The sequence below is a fragment of the Aspergillus melleus genome (genome assembly GCF_016097325.1).
Source record: "Aspergillus melleus strain CBS 546.65 chromosome Unknown contig3, whole genome shotgun sequence".
NCBI classification, from domain to species: Eukaryota; Fungi; Ascomycota; class Eurotiomycetes; order Eurotiales; family Aspergillaceae; genus Aspergillus; species Aspergillus melleus.
Window position 1 is genome coordinate 191,772 of NW_025763372.1, and position 16,468 is coordinate 208,239.

Genomic DNA, 16,468 nt, shown 5'->3' on the forward strand with positions numbered 1-16,468 from the left:
CTGGTTGTACCTTCTACCGACTTATCTTGGTCAGATCATATAATTCTCTACCCCCTCCACCTTCTTTTCCCATTCCCTTCTTTTCTTCCCCAGACCAGTCCCCTTCGTGGATCTTACCTCCCCTACCCATTCACCTCTTTTTCTTCCGGTGAATTAAAAAGTCTACCAAGTGCACGGATTCCCGTTTGCCACTCTCCGTTAATACTACCTCGTTTCAATTTTTTTTTCTCTTTGTTCTCTCACTAGATGTCGAACCAACAAGGTACGTCTTTCCCACTGGGGATTCTAACCCACCATCCATTCATTCCCGTTTCCTGTCCTATTCTTTTTTTTTTCTTTTTTTCATCATCAAGCATCATTCCTCGTCAATCTCCATAGGTCCCTGTCGGTGGCTTTTTCGAATCACCCCCTTTTGTGCTACTGGTTGGAGCTTCTGTTGTGATACCTTCTTGTCCTTTGCCTCCCTCTTCCGAGTTCCGGACTGCGCCGTGCTTAACTAGACTCGCCTCCCACTCCAATCATCTTTAAATTCATCCTTCGCTATATCATCTCTCTGTTTCATCCGTTGTGCTGGCCCCATCCATATACGATCTTGTGATATTCCAGAACTCGACTCTTTGTGCTCCACCTCGTCCCACTGACTCGCAAGACGTCATTCCCCACATCTGCAACAAGACAAACGCCGTCTCCGCATCAAGCTCGTGCTGATTCCTGGTTTCTAGTCTTTCTTCACAGGGGCCGCTTCAATCAACTGCTGACCATCTGAACGCCCTGTCGGACATCTGGAAGCAAACTAAAGGATCACTTGGGTTGGTTCGCTTCGTTACCCACCATTCTGCTGTTGGTGCACACAAGCCGGCCGAATGCCATACACTGCGCCGCTGAAGTCGACGCTTTCCGCGCAGCACATTGAATACTCCGCCCCGGTCTCTCAATCCTGTCCCACCTCGCCCACGCTGGCTAGCCCTCAAGAAGGACGCGCCAATCTTTCGCGTTTCTATCACTCGACAGCCTATCTCCGGAAGCACCGGAGAAGCTCGTCAAACAGCAAGAATTCCGTTGACAAACCCTTTAAAGTTCATCATGCCCTTGATCCCCATGGCAGTGTTCGACAATCACCTCCTCCCGTAAGTGAGGCTCTCATGCCCCCTGGAGCTATCATCTCTCCACCGGAATCTGGCCCCAATTCCAGCGACGAAGAGGCCCCGTACAAGCATCGAGATGCTCCCCGCTTGGAGGAGCTCGAGGCCGCAGTGAGATCCATCGAGCAAAGAAGGGTTTCCTCCCCCGAACGTCAATCCGCGAGCGAGATGCCCTCCTCCAGTATCACTCCCACAGCCAATGCTGCCAAGACACCCACGCGTCCGCCTCTGTCCAGGGAGGCTCGCAAGATCTCCCACTCGCGGTCTTTCACAGAGAATGCCATCGTGCATCGTCCCGATGACTCCGCGTTAACAAGCTCGCCCGAAGAAAGTGATCGAGATGATGAACCACAACCCAAACATCCTATGGTCCGTAAAAAGTCGGGGGAGCTTGTGAGACCCGCTCTGCGTCCAGCTTCGGCTCGGAGGCGCCCATCAAGCATGCCGGGAACCCCCACCTACTCCAAGGCGGTCCATTTCGACTCTCAGCTTGAACATATCCGGCATTTCTTGCAATTGGACAAACCACAGGCGGTCAGTACTGGGACCTCGCCTGTCGAAGACTTCGAGGCGCAACGAGAATTCCCGTTCAAAAAGGAAGGCTCTTCTGATGGGTCATCTCTGGAATGGCGATTGCATCTTTCCAACTTCCCCAAAGACACTGCGACTCGATCCCAGCAACGAGTCCGGCTGGAACGACTGTCTCTCTCGTCCGACAAGAACACCCTGGTTGGCGTGGTTGCGGCGGCAAACTTGACATTTGAGAAGCATGTCGCCTCTCGATTCACATTCGACCAGTGGAACACTGTATCTGAGGTCCATGCAGAGTATGATCAGGGTTTGAACCGCAATCAAAAGTACGACGGGTTCGATCGGTTCACATTCAACATCAAGTTGAATGACCAGGCGAACCTAGAAAGGAAGACCATGTTCATCTGCATCCGCTACAGTGTCAAGGGCTGCGAGTACTGGGATAATAACCATTCTAGGAATTTCCAGGTGAATTTCCTGAGAGTCCCCAAAGCGAAACCTTCATCCAACAGCCCCCAGTCGGTGCCCTCGATGGCATCGCGTCCGACTCTTCCGCGGAGCAGGACCTTCGCCCATTCCAGCACCCGCCCTCACTCGGTGCCTTCGGCCTTTGACGATTTCTCCAACCTGAACGATAGCCTATCCTTCGGTCGACCCTCGAAAGAATCCAAGAGCGTGACACTGTGTGAGGATGCCTCCCATGACCTTGAAACCCCGCCCCCTGTGCGCCGGGAAAAACAGTCCCACCAGATGTTTGGTACTCGCTATGACTTCGAGGCATCCTTGTCTGCGGTTATGCGGACCAAGCCGGAGCTCGATCGGACAACCCTGACTGCTCGAGCGAAGTCTGGGCGACCCGCAACCAACGGCGAAAAACAATTTCAGCCTAAGGGGAGAGGGTCTGATAGTCAGAAAGACATGTCAGTTGGCGAGAAGAACCCCCAAACAGGGCATAGAGACGAATCTAAACCTTCTACCCTAGCGTCCGGCAAACCGCACCGGGAGTCGTCAACCTACAAGGAACTCGTCGATAGATATTGTTTCTTTGGGTCTTCAAACTCCAACGATTCTGGACCTTCGGGGTCCGAAAATGACGAGCAAGTCCGCAGGGATCCGATTCATGCTTCCAATTCACCATCACCGAAATCATCTCCACTCCCGTCACCTATTATGGATGTGACAAAGAGCAGCGGTCGGAGTGCCTCCGCTTTTCCGAATTCTTCTGGCTATAGCCATCATCAACCGATCCAGAACAGTTTCTTTAAGGAAACTCATACACCTACAGCCATTCGAGGATAAGAGATGCATATTGACACCCTTATCTGGCTTGATACAAATGAAACACCACGATCTCACATGCAACATTTTCTGCGCGTTTAGCGTTTTGTTGTGAAACTCGACCTTGTAAAGGTTCCTGTCCTGTTCATTTTCTATACCTCCGTTTCTATTCTCTCCGTTGTAATTTCCTCTTTTCTTTTCTTTTTTCTTTCTCGTTTTCATTTTCATCTCGTTCCATGTCCTTCCTACCAGGGATACATGAGTTTGTGTACGCCTTTTGCGAAGTGTAATAAACCGCGGGGCGATCACCTCATGGGTGTCATACGGCACGTTATACCCAGTTCATTCGACAGAAGGGAATCGCGCTGTGTCGGGTTGCTGTTTTGTCGACCCGCAGTGCCTCACCCTAACGATTACGAAGTTACGCATTTTCCATTTCCACGTTTAGCTGGTTGTCAGTTCCCAGCGATCATGCAAATGCTCTGAAACGGGCCATTTGTGAACATGAAAAGTGTCTCCTTTTTCTTCGTTTCTGCTCTTTTCTTTTCCGACTGCATCTACATGGCTTTTTGTTGCAATCTACTCAATCAGTGGCGAGGTTCTGTATGGAGGGCGAGTGCTTTGTTTTTAATTCACGTTGTTTTTCTAGCATGCCATAATTGATGGTCTGTTATCTGCACAAACGGGGTTTTTCTGTATGATGATTCCACTCCGCGGAGTTTTGGTCTGCTATGTACGGCGAGGAAGCAAGGAATACATATCTGTGACAGACGGTAGCTCTACAATCGGAAGGATACTTGGTAATCGTATATTGTTGAGTTTGTTCAATGTACGATTTGCAATTGCATATGGAGTATTTATTTTGCTGATCTTGGAATGTAATCACTGTAAGATCGTAAGCTCTCTACTCCTGCGGTGTGTGCTGTATATAAGTATGGCGGGGTGAAGACTTAGGAGCGGTCGCAATGCGTTGTAGGTGAATAGGCGCTTTCCGCATAACAAACTTTAGAAAACAGCTGTTGATGTCTCCCGGAACTTCAAATATTTGAAGAGCGACTTCACCGAATACACCCATGATGAATCCATGATGATGAATAAGTCGATTACATCGACGAACTATAGAGTCACGTGACCTACCCGGGATCCCGTCCGCTCGGGCAGGCAGCGCTCGGCGGGCTGCGGTGGCCGCGCCAGAATCAGCGCGTGGAAAGCGGTCGTTCATAACGCGCTTTTTCCCAGCCGACACCCACCAATCAACAGGCCGCATTGCTTTTGACCCTTCCAGATCACCTCCTAGGCTTAGTCACTCGGCCAAAGGGCGAAACGAAGGAAAAAGGAAGGCCCAAATCACTCTCGCTTGCCGCCCGCCCCGGCAAACGTATTTAAGCAATCGCCCCTCTCCCACCACCGCCCCTTTTGACGTTCCTCTCTTCCTTTTTTCCTTCTTGCTACTCCTTCTTTCAGCATCCCGACCCGCAACGCGTCGCGTCTTTCATCTGCCATCCACCATTTTCATCACTTTCCATCAATTTTCAATCCGAATTTAATATCCTAAACCTTCTGACAATATGACTGGACGTAAGTCATTCCGCGTTCCCGCTTTTCCCCCAGGTTCTATTCGACATGGTCGCCCGTGAGGCTATCGTTGTTCCTGCACCCCTGGCGGCCACGTGATGTCACAATCTTGCCTCAGGCTTCCCACACTCACCTTCACCAACCTACTTGATCATGTCCAAGCATACTAACTGACTCTATCTGCAGGCGGAAAAGGTGGCAAGGGTCTCGGCAAGGGTGGCGCCAAGCGTCACCGCAAGATCTTGCGTGACAACATCCAGGGTATCACCAAGCCCGCTATCCGTCGTCTTGCGCGTCGTGGTGGTGTCAAGCGTATCTCCGCCATGATCTACGAAGAGACCCGCGGTGTGCTCAAGTCCTTCCTCGAGTCCGTCATCCGTGACGCCGTCACCTACACTGAACACGCCAAGCGTAAGACCGTCACCTCGTTGGACGTCGTCTACGCCCTCAAGCGCCAGGGCCGTACCCTCTACGGTTTCGGTGGCTAAGTTATCGGCCGTGCACTCTGGTCTGGCTGTTTTGCTTCCATCTTCGATTCGAAATCTTCATCATGTCTTGACAATGCCCGAGCAGTGGCGAATGCTGGCTGGTTGGCCAGCTTGGCATGATGAATGGATGGATAGATCGGCCAGATCGGATGAATGGTCATGGTTGTGGTGTTTTCTTTTCAAACGTGCTGGGAGTTGCTCTTTTGCTTTTATTCACAACAAACTGGGTACGGGGTTCGGAATGGTTGGGTTGGTTTATTCTCGAATGATATCTATCTACGTCTGGGTTATGGGTTCGGATACGAAGAATTGGCCGGATTGTTTCTACTGTCTGTAGACGCCATGGTCTGTCTATTTACTAGACTAGGACTATCAATCCAAGCGGATTCGAAACTTGCATTCAATTCTTGTAGACTCGTAGTTGGCTTTTTTCCATCAAGGTATGCAAATGGCAGAGTGGAAGACGACGGATAGTCAAATCACATGCCGCCCGTTGCGTGCACGGGCCACACGTGAGCATGACGTTATCATCAAGTCCCCGAAGGAGGGCGATTAACCTCGGTCGGTGCGATGGCATGGTTTTAATCCACCGGTACCTTCCTGTGCGTTGCTTTCTACTGTCCTCATCTCTGAGGGATCATTCCATTGTGACTGAATCTCGCACCTTATGACTCGTCTTCGGATGCTTATCACCTTCGATGGTAGCTACGGTACCTATAACTAAGGCGTCTAGCATTGTTTGTCCCGGTCGCTATCTTGCATCTTTGCCTTTGAAAGCTCTTCGAGTCAAGAGACAATTCATCGACTCAAACGATTGATTCATACCATAGTCCGACTTCACACTCGTGCATGGACAAGATGTCCGAATACAAAATCTCGTACAATCCCGAGCTGGTATGGCTTCTTTCTCTCCGCGTGGTTTTGTCGAACGACAGGGTGACTTTTCTTGCTATCTCTCGCTTCCTGTCGTGGTTCCATATGGCTAACTCTGGTGTTCAAGGATACGTACCAACTCTACCACCGCTACGAAGAAACTCCTCCCAGGGAAGATTGGAAAACCGCTGCCCTTCGCGGCCCTGCTCTCCCCGCGCTGGGGAACGCCGTTGCCGGTGCCGTCGGGGCTGCGGTCTCCAACCTCGCCACTTACCCGCTCAGTCTGATCATCGCGCGATTGCAGACGCAGAGTCAACGGAAGAAGGACAAGGGGAAGGGGAAAGCTGAGGGCGATGACGATACTGAGGATGATGCGGAAGAATACACTGATTTTGTCGATGCCGCTCGCAAGATCTACGCCCGGGAAGGGCTGGGGACTTTCTACACCGGTTTGGCGCAGGATACGGTGAAGACGGTCGCGGACTCGTTTCTCTTCTTCCTGGCGTATGAGTTCTTTCGACAGCGGAGGATCAATGCGCGGTTTGGTGCGAATAGGCGGACTAAGCATATGGTGCTTCCCGTGCTGGATGAGTTAGCGGTGGGCGTGCTGGCGGGCGCCTTCGCCAAGCTGTTCACGACGCCGTTGGCGAACATTGTGGCGCGGAAGCAGACGTCGCAGGCGTCGATGCGCACTAGAGATATCGCGGCGAATATCAAGGCGGAGAAGGGGCTGAGGGGGTTCTGGTCGGGGTATTCGGCGTCGCTGATTTTGACCCTGAATCCCTCGATTACGTTTTTCTTGAATGAGGTGCTCAAGTACGGCTTCCTTCGTCGTGTCCAGCGGGGTGGTCGCTCCTCGTCGGCCATTATTACGTTCCTGTTGGCTGCGATTAGCAAGTCGGCCGCGTCGACGGTCACCTATCCGTTCTCTATGGCTAAGACCCGAGCCCAGGTGACGGGGTCCAGTCTGTCGAGTGCTGGGAAGGGTGCGGACAGTGGTGAGAAGGATGATGCCGACGAGGGAATCTCCTTGACGCCGGCGATTATCTCGAACGTGATTGCGATGGCGCGAACAGACGGGGTCTCTGCACTCTACGCCGGCCTGTCTGGAGAGATCCTCAAGGGATTCTTCTCTCATGGGTTCACCATGCTAGCTAAAGACGCCGTTTATTCTGCCATTGTCCAGAGCTACTATCTCCTTCTGGTAGTCCTGAGGAGATACCCGACGCCCGAGGAACTCATCGAACGCGCGCGCGAACAGGCCGAGGAGTGGGCGGATGCAGCCCGAGAAGGCGCCCGAGATCTCGCTGACAAGGCGCGACAGGACGCCGGCGGGATCCTGGGCAGTCATACGGGCAACGTGGCGGTCGAGATGACATCGACCAGCGGACCTGGCGGTGTGGACTTCTGGTCGGATTCCAACGAGACGGCGGAGATGGTGGGCGACTACGTTGAAGACGAGGCTGCCGAGTGGAGGAGTCTGTACCATTGGTTTTGGGAGAAGGAGAAATTCGGCAAAGAGTAGGCAGTTTTGACTGTTTTGTATTCTGAGAATCATGTGGTTTTCTTTCTAAGCGGGAGTTCTTTTGTGCTTGTCAAAACCAGATTCTGTGTGTTCTTTATCCTCCGATTCATAGTTCGTCTCAATATTCCAGATCATGACCTGTCATTTCCTCCATACCTCTCAACCTATTTCCCATAGGCTATAACTATATCGACAGAATATTAATACCCACAGCCCTATGCGGAGATCCATTCCAGCCGGTGGAGCCCAAAAGCACTAAAACTACTCCGTAAAAGCAGCCGAGATCGATCCGCAGACCGCAGCCTTTCCTCGCCCACTCGAGTGACCTTGCCTTGACTTTCTTTCTTTCTTTCCCCCATTTTCCCCTCAGCCTTGGCTGCTCTTCTTCATGGAGACCGAACCACGCAGTGGTCCCGGACTGGGGGACCTTGAGAAAGAACTCACTTGTTCGGTAGGTGTATTTTTTTTTTTCTTTTTTGATTTTCGTTCTGGTCCTCGGGAGTCGGGAGGTAAGGGAGACAGACGTTGGGGTGGGAAATCCAGGAACCGCTCTCACTCTTCGTTCGGGTCTTTTCTCCTGCGTTTCGCTGTCGATGTTTGTTGTTTGTCGCTGGCATGCGGTGGTCCTCTTAGGAGATATATTTACTCTTGACTCATCGAGTTACGACGGAGAAGACAGACCGATCGGCGTGGCCTTGAGTTCATTCCATCTCGACCTCTACCTCCAATCTGAACCATGGTTCACCCATAATCTATCCATTCAAGTGCTAACCCACTCTACTCCCCCAGATCTGCACAGACCTTCTATACCAACCCCTCACCCTCCTCGACTGCCTCCATACATTCTGCGGCTCATGTCTGAAAGAATGGTTCGCCGTGCAAGGCGCCCGTCGCCGATCGTCGTCGTCGTCCTCTCCACGTTTCACCTGCCCCTCATGTCGCGCCGTCGTACGCGAAACCCGTCCCAATGCCACCGTCACCACGCTGCTGGATATGGTCCTCGCTAATAACCCGGAGCGAGCGAAGCCCGAGGACGAGAGGGAGGAGATCGCCCAGAAGTATAAGCATGGGGATTCGGTGTTTCCGGTCGCCGCGGTGGAGAGTGGTTCCGGTTCCGGTGGTGGGCAGGACGAGGAGGATCGCAGGTTGTTGGAGGAGGTGAGGGAGTTGAGTTTGAGGGATGCGAGACGGACGGCGAGGGAGTCGAGGAGTCGCTCTGGGAGGGCGGAGAGTGTCGATGCGGATGCGAGGTCTAGACGACGGAGGGAGGAGGAGAGAGCCGCGAGAAGACAGCAACAGCGTGCACTACGACCGGAGGAAGCGTCGCGCCGGACGAGGCAGATCGAGCATCAGAGTAGTTTGCGGTCGCTGTTGAGTTTGTCGGACACCGAGACCATGGAGGAGGAGATCCTGCGCCAGATTCTGGAGGAGGGCTTGCTCGAAGATATTGATTTGGATAACTTGGGGCCGCGCCAGGAAGAGGAGCTGAGTGAGCGGATCGCCGACGCTTATCGACGGAGACATCGCTTGCGGTCGCGATCGCGGCAGAGACAAGAGGGTGGTGATACAACGTCGCAGGCTTCGACGCGGCCTCGCGCGAGATCGCAGTCCGTGCAGAGACCTCCTCCGTCCGGTTCTACGTCTACGACGTCGCCTCGTGAATCTCCGAGAAACCCGCCGGTGTCGAGGCCGTATCTGTTGGATCCGCTGGTTTCGCGATCGGGGCAGTCGGGCCATCAGAGACGGCTGTCGGATCAGGGGAGCAGTCGGCGAAGGACGTCGCCAGTCCCTGTCAACCCGGCGTCGTCGTCGGAGGTCTCCTTGAGACCGGCTGCGAGGTCGTCGAGTGATATGGTTGCTGAGCGCCCTCGCAATTCCTATTCCGAGCGAGCTAGAGCGTCGGATTCTACGGCTCCGCGGTCACGGCGTGCGACTGCATCTGAGCAAAGCGTTCCGAATATATGGGTGGTTGGGGCGAATGACCGGGAGCTGCGACGACAGCGGCCGGGTCGACAGTCGATCGACATTCCTGCGTCAGCTACCTCGCCTCTACAGAACGTGCAAAACAATCCGAGTCCAAGGCGTCCGGAGCCTATCATCACGAACCCGTCGACGACGAGTTCGTTGGCTGCCGAAGTGAACAGCCCCGCTAGGCAGGATGCGCGATCACGGCCGTCGTCTTCTCGATCTACTGCCTCGCAAATGACAGCGTCCTATGTCGAGCCGTCTATTTCATGTGAGCGCTGCGGAAAGGCAAATATTCAATACGACTTGCATAAGAAGTGTCTCCAGTGCAAAGACGGCGGTTATCATCTGTGTCTACGATGCTATCGCTTAGGCCGTGGCTGCTTGGACTGGGCCGGGTTTGGCTCGTCTGCTAAGGCAAACTACGAACGAATCTGCGCCGTCTCGAATGGCGGGCCTACGCCACCGGCTGAGTCTCAGCATGTCTTGCTATCTTGCAAGTACAAACGGCCGGTGGAAGGTTTTCGGCGCGCACGAGACGGGAGGGAGGTTACCAGCGACGACCCAGCGCGGAGACTGCAGACGGGGCTTTTCTGCGAGATCTGCCACTCTCCAGCCAATGACTGCTTCTGGAAATGCAACGACTGCAACGAAGGCGACTGGGGATTCTGCAATCGATGTGTCAACCAAGGAAAATGCTGCACGCATGCACTGTTGCCGATCTGCCGCGTAGCCGCTGACGGTCGCTCCGACCTGCCGACACCATCACCGGTTCCCAGCGAAGTACGCACCGGCTCGTCAACTCCTCCCACGGCACCCGGGGACCGTGAAATGTTCAAGATCCTTAGCTTCTCGACCAACTGCGACATCTGCACCCATCCGATTCCTCCGTCGGTCCTCCGATTCCACTGTTTACAATGCAACAATGGCGACTACGACATTTGCGCCAACTGCTATCTCAAACTCGTGGCGACCGGGAAGATTCGCAAGGAGAACGGGCACAATGGCTGGCGACGCTGTTTGAAGGGTCATCGGATGGTTGTCATCGGGTTTGAAGATCGCGAGGAGGGCCAACAACGAGTTATTGTGCGCGACTTGGTTGGCGGCCGCGCATTGAAGGACGAACATGTCCAGAACTCATCGTCTGCGTCGGCCTCGCCCGTTGCCGGAGGCACCCCGTCTGGCGAGACTCCCTCGGGCGATTGGAGCTGGAAGGAAGGCGCCGAGCGACGCAAAAAGGCCTCGCGTGTACGCACCCCATGGGCGAACCTCGAGCGCGACCGGAACGGAGCTTACCATAGCGCCTCGGAGCCGTCGACTCCTATCACAGCCAGCTCAAATCCCTCGACTCGTCGGTTCCCCCCAAATGGCGGCGTGGGCGTCATTCTTCATGCTCTGTGGTCTTGGTACCCGGAGGACGGGGTGCAAGACGAGTTGATGTTTCCGCGGGGAGCGGAGATCACTGAGGCCGAGAATATCAATGACGATTGGTACTGGGGATGCTATGCTGGTTCGACGGGCTTGTTTCCCGGGGCGCATGTTTTTGTGGTGGGAGAGATTGTTTAGGGGGGGAGGATGGCTGAGTTTTCTGTTTGTTCCGTCTTGATTTCCAGGTTGATATTTGATGCTCACCATTGCATAGCCACATGGGCCACATGATGTATGTATGTATATGATGTTGAAACGATTAATGAATGAATGGGTACCTTCATCGTGATGCTCTCCGGTGTCAGGCAACCATGTCGATGCCTGGAACCTCGTGATTTCCGCTTCCTCCGACTGGCTGCGCCACTCGCACCTTCACTTTATACCTCAGGGATACATCAGCGATGAGTTTATCTCCGCGCAATTTAACCAGTCTGACGGAGTAGTATGATGACTCTTGTCACCACTCAGCCACAGAAAAGTGCCATGGCCATGTCTCGACGCCTTCTAGAAGGCGCGAATGTGCCTTGTCCCCACTGCTGCGCCACCATGACGAACGGGTGGGAGATGCGCGGCGTTCCCCGCTTATGAGCCTCTCCAGATAAAAATTGCCTCGTCCCTTCCACCTCCCTCCTCTGCTTCCCTGCAGTCATCGCCTTTACTATCCAGCATCCACATCTCTGGTATCTACAGATCTCATCATGTCGCATCAGTATCCTCCTAACCGTATGTCTCGCAGTTTCCTACCCCGCGATTCTCTCTGCGCTCAGTTACTGACTTTCTTTTTTCTTCGCGTCTAGAACCTCCTTATCCTCCTTACGGTGGCTCTTCTCACGGTCCTCCAATGCATCCGGGACAACAGCCCTATGGAGGACCACCAGGAGCACCACCCTTCCCGCCTTACCCTCAGCAGGGCCAGCACAACCCCACGTTCCAGAACCCCCCGTATCCCAATGCCGGCGGTCCTCCTCAGCAATTCGGCCATTCTCCCAGCTTCCCCCCACAAGGTCACTCTCCTTACGGTGGTCCACCCCAGGCTCCGTACGCTGGACATCAGGGCGGTCATGGGTTCCCCCCTGGCCCCCCGCATGGTCCTCCTCAGGGCCCTCCTCAGGGCCCTCCTCAGGGCCAGCATCAGAGTCAGCATATGTATCAGAGCCAGTATCAGGGCCCTCCTCATGGGGCGCCGCCCATGCCAGGTCCTCATGGACACCAACCGTACCCGTCTCCGTCGTTTCCACCACAAGCTCAGTTCCCCAGCCAGCCGGCCATCCCATCGCTGGGGTACACACCCGGTCAGATCGCTCCCGGCGATTTCCGTCCTCAAGCAGACGCCCTCCGGAAGTCGATGAAGGGATTCGGCACCGACGAAAAGGCATTGATTGCCGCGGTCAGCAAATTGGATCCCTTACAGATGGCTACTGTCCGCAAGACCTACTCCGAGTATCTGCGTCGCGATCTCTACAAGGACGTGAAGTCTGAAACCAGCGGATATCTTCGCCAGGGCCTGCTGGCCGTTATTGACGGTCCACTGACCCACGATGTCACATGCGTCCGGGACGCCGTGGAAGGCATGGGCACGAAGGAGTGGATGCTTAACGACGTCCTGCTTGGTCGATCGAACGCCGATCTTCAAGCCATCATGTCCGCGTATCAACGCATCTACAACCGCTCTCTGCAGAAAGACGTGGAAAGCGACCTCTCCTTCCAGACTCAGGGGCTGTTCAAGACGGTCTTCCGCTGCCAGCGCCACGAGGAATCCATGCCTCTTGACCCGCGCATGATCGAAGAAGAAGCCAAGTCCATCCATTCCGCGACCGCCGGCCGAATGACCAACAACGTTGAGGAGGTCTGCGGTATCTTCGCCCGCTCATCGGACGAGGAGCTCCGTGCCATCAGCCAGGCCTATGGCCAGCGGTACAACACGTCTTTGGAGAAGGTCGTCGAGAAGGAGTTCTCCGGTCACATGAAAGACGCTCTCCTGCATATCCTGCGCGGCGCGTTGGATCCGGCCATGCGTGATGCCATTGCGTTGGAAGACTGCATGAAGGGAATGGGCACCAAGGACGAGAAACTGGTGGTGCGCGTCGTGCGCGTGCATTGGAACCGGGCGCATCTAAACCAGGTCCGAGGAGCTTATCAGCATAAGTACCAGAAGGGCTTGGTCGACCGGATCAAGGGCGAGACTAGTGGGGATTACCAGCGGTTGATGGTTGCTCTGGTGGAGTAAACACTGCATTTGGTGACTTTATTTCTTCCTATTTTTACTTTTTTTTTCTGCGTCCTGGACTTTAACTGTTGTGATACCACATGGGTGGCTCTATTCATTTGGTGTTTCTTTTCGTTTACTGCTATGATCACTTAATGTATGATACTATGGACTGGGTATGATTAATGCCGGTGGGGTCTTTGTCTTCCATTCTCATAGTACTTTTGACTTGTCCTGAAATTTAATGCGTACACCCTAGAAAGTGCTTAATCAATCTTGACTCAGTAACATCATTATCCTAGTACTCATACGGCATCTCTTCACCTCCAAGTCTACACTGTAGAACCGGATGAGAAATCCTGGTGCCTGAAAGCCAAGCTTTTCTTGAATTCGTCTATTCCATTAACGTGAAACTGGTTTTCTGAGGGAAAGATAATGCCGCAGAATACTCTGTTCTTTGGTTGATTACGTGCGCATCTACGTAGGACTTGATCATTGATGGTACTTGTGAAACATGTCCCGTGGAAGTATTTTTTGTAGACCAGGTGTGTAGGACAGTGACTTGTCTTAGCAATGATCTACATGTACATACATGTGCACAATCCAGCCAAGAAATCCAATAGAATTAACCCTCTATCCCTCCAAAACGAAATCCAAGCATCATCTCCGTAGACGCATCCTATTTCGCAATCCATCATCGCCCTCGCGGCATGACGCCAAGCCCGCCAAGCAAGGACATTCACCGGCCTGAGGCCACATAAGGCTGAAGTCATGATCGGCAGTTGTCGACCCGATCGGGACTAGCGGGTTTTAGGATATTAAGGGCGGGACCCACTTTATCGAGGAAGGGGTTATGATAAGATGATGCATGACGTCTTTGCTGCATTATTACCTATTGTTGGTCCCTTGGGAAATACACCGGAATGAGATCATGTATTCTCGTACTCCGTACACATAGTTTCCTCATTTCGTAGTTCTTGGGGTTTGGTTCATGATACCGAGGGGTGATCTTTGTTCTATAATTAACTTCTCTCTGCTCGGAGAATACATTACGAACTCGCGGCCTGTGGACATGCTACCTGGCCATCCAGTGGTCCATGCAGATCTGTATCTTTTCGGTGGAGCATTCCTTACAATTTACTCTGCTTTTCCTCCGTAGAGTAAGTGGCAGACGGGCTAATTGGTGGAGCCACCCGCGTCGCGCGTGGACTTGTCTGGGCCATGACGAGGTATGACACCATCCGGGGGCAGAACGGCCTGGGTTTTGGTTCAGGGGAGAACAAAGTGATCGATGCCGCGAACGTCATGGTTAGGTAGGTAGGTAGGCTTTGATGGTACTACCCCGGACATTTTCAAGGTTCGAGGGCTGGTTTAGGGTGGACGGGCGGACTCCAGTTGCTGATGTGGCTTGTGGCGGGAGTACTTACGTCATTGCTTTTTGTTGTGGTTTGGCGGGTATATAGTTGGTCTTCTGGACTTTGTTTCTTGCAACTATCATTCTTCTACAACAATCAACTCCAACTATCTACCTATCTTCATCAACCCGATTCTTCAATCCAATTTCTTCAATCTTATACCCCTAGCCTTTTCTCACTCATACATAGAACAATCATCATGTCTGGAATCATTCACAAGGTCAAGGACGCCGTCACCGGTCACCACGAGAAGGATACCACTCAGCAGCCTACCTCTACCTCCTCTCCCGACTCTAAGACTGCCGACAACGGCCCTCATGACTCCAAGCTCATGAACAAGCTTGACCCTCGCGTCAACAGTGAACGTGGTTCGTCCCCCTTCCCCTCGCTCATGATCCTTTGGAATGTACTCATACTAATCGACCCACAGAGGCCCGCCAATCTCAATCTGCTACCGGCGCCTACGGCACCGGCGCTGGTGTCTACGATACCCACTCTAGCACCGGCCCTACTGGTACTACCGGTACCTCTGGCACCTCCGGCTATGGCTCCCACTCCGGCACTGGCACTGGCTACGGTGCTGACAGCACCGGCACCAGTGGCCTGGGCACCAACACCGGTGGCTATGGCTCGTACTCCGGCACTGGCGCTACTACCTCCGGCGGCTTGGGCTCTAGCACCACCGGCACCACCACCGGCCCCGGCTCGTACGGTCACTCCGGCACCACTGGCACGACTGGCGACTACGGCTCTCGCTCCAGCAACGCCGGTCCTCACGACTCGAACCTCATGAACAAGGCTGACCCTCGCGTCGACTCTGACCGCGACAACCGCGCCCGCCACGAGGCCATTGCTGCTGGAGGCTACGGCGACTCCGCCACTGCCGGTCCTCACAAGTCGGACCTCATGAACAAGGCCGATCCTCGCGTTGACTCTGATCGCGACAACCGTGGCCGCCACGAGACTCTTGGTTCGAGCAACTACGGCACCACTGGTACTAGTGGCTATGGCACTACTGGAACCACCGGTACTACCGGCACCACTGGCGACTACGGCTCTTACGGCCACTCCGGAACTACTGGCACCACCACCGGTCCCGGCTCGTATGGTCACTCCAGCACCACTGGCACCACTGGCTACGGCACTTCCTCTAGCAACGCCGGCCCTCACGACTCGAACCTCATGAACAAAGCGGACCCCCGCGTGGACTCTGACCGTGACAACCGCGCGCGCCACGAAGCTATGGCCACGAGCAGCTACAACGCGCCCGGTGGCTACGGCACCACAGGCTCAACTGGCTACGGCGGCTCCGCGACCGCTGGCCCCCACAGCTCGAACGTGCTGAACAAGGCTGATCCTCGCGTGGACTCTGACCTTGATAACCGTGCTACTCTCGGACCTCAGCGTTTCTAGATCGAGTCGATCCGATTGGTCGTTGGGTCTGTTAAAATAGAATGGATGGATAATGGATACCCCCTGGACTAAATTGTTTGATTTGGTACTATCGTGCCTAATTTTTATGGTTGATGGGAAGCGTCTTTCTTCAGTTTGTTTGATTTGTTGTGATGATATCAGGAGAACTTGTATCATAGGATTTTCTTTGTTTTGATGAATAGCGGGATATTCAATTGACTGTTTCTGAAAATATTTTGGTCGCTTGAGTAATTCGTAAAGATATGTAGACTTGGGCAGTAGTGGTTTGCAACTGATAGAGACAGTTGTTAGTCTTATTGATAGTAAAGAGATTAGTAAAGAATTCTTTTCTTATATCTTAGTTATCTTTGTATTGAAGATATCTATTCGGTAAGTACTATTCTAGCACCTATCTCGAGCTCTCGAGGGTTCGTCGCCGTCTTTTTTGATTATTTGAACAGAGTCTCCGAAATAAGAAGTACACAGATGTGATTTCCTTACGAACGTGGACCATGAAGATAGTTTAATTGATTTGTGCTTTTGGCCACTGAATCCAAGGTCTATGCTTTTCATCAAGATGCTGGTAGATTCCAGCCATGGTATGCTCCGGCCATCCCTCTATAAACCAA

The 16,468-nt window shown here is 53.4% G+C and overlaps 6 protein-coding genes across 6 annotated transcripts; all 6 read left to right on the plus strand.

Annotated features, from left to right (window-relative positions):
- Positions 1–863: 863 nt before the first annotated feature.
- Positions 864–2,972, plus strand: LDX57_005073 (protein phosphatase regulator GAC1; the record flags this gene model as incomplete). The annotated part of the gene is made up of 1 exon (XM_046086753.1): positions 864–2,972. The coding sequence occupies one exon, from the start codon at positions 864–866 to the stop codon at positions 2,970–2,972; it is 2,109 nt and encodes a 702-aa protein (XP_045942718.1).
- A 1,877-nt stretch (positions 2,973–4,849) lies between these two features.
- Positions 4,850–5,014, plus strand: HHF1_2 (histone H4; the record flags this gene model as incomplete). The annotated part of the gene is made up of 1 exon (XM_046086754.1): positions 4,850–5,014. The coding sequence occupies one exon, from the start codon at positions 4,850–4,852 to the stop codon at positions 5,012–5,014; it is 165 nt and encodes a 54-aa protein (XP_045942719.1).
- Positions 5,015–5,872: 858 nt separating this feature from the next.
- Positions 5,873–7,412, plus strand: LDX57_005075 (putative mitochondrial carrier protein; the record flags this gene model as incomplete). Its single annotated transcript, XM_046086755.1, has 2 exons — positions 5,873–5,908; positions 6,015–7,412. 2 exons carry the CDS (start codon positions 5,873–5,875, stop codon positions 7,410–7,412), a joined length of 1,434 nt encoding a protein of 477 aa, XP_045942720.1.
- Positions 7,413–8,405: 993 nt separating this feature from the next.
- LDX57_005076 (SH3 domain protein) lies at positions 8,406–10,943 on the plus strand (the record flags this gene model as incomplete). Its single annotated transcript, XM_046086756.1, has 1 exon — positions 8,406–10,943. One exon carries the CDS (start codon positions 8,406–8,408, stop codon positions 10,941–10,943), a length of 2,538 nt encoding a protein of 845 aa, XP_045942721.1.
- Positions 10,944–11,503: 560 nt separating this feature from the next.
- Positions 11,504–13,032, plus strand: LDX57_005077 (uncharacterized protein; the record flags this gene model as incomplete). Its single annotated transcript, XM_046086757.1, has 2 exons — positions 11,504–11,528; positions 11,603–13,032. The coding sequence occupies 2 exons, from the start codon at positions 11,504–11,506 to the stop codon at positions 13,030–13,032; spliced, it is 1,455 nt and encodes a 484-aa protein (XP_045942722.1).
- Positions 13,033–15,215: 2,183 nt separating this feature from the next.
- Positions 15,216–15,839, plus strand: LDX57_005078 (uncharacterized protein; the record flags this gene model as incomplete). The annotated part of the gene is made up of 1 exon (XM_046086758.1): positions 15,216–15,839. One exon carries the CDS (start codon positions 15,216–15,218, stop codon positions 15,837–15,839), a length of 624 nt encoding a protein of 207 aa, XP_045942723.1.
- Between the last annotated feature and the right edge of the window lie 629 nt (positions 15,840–16,468).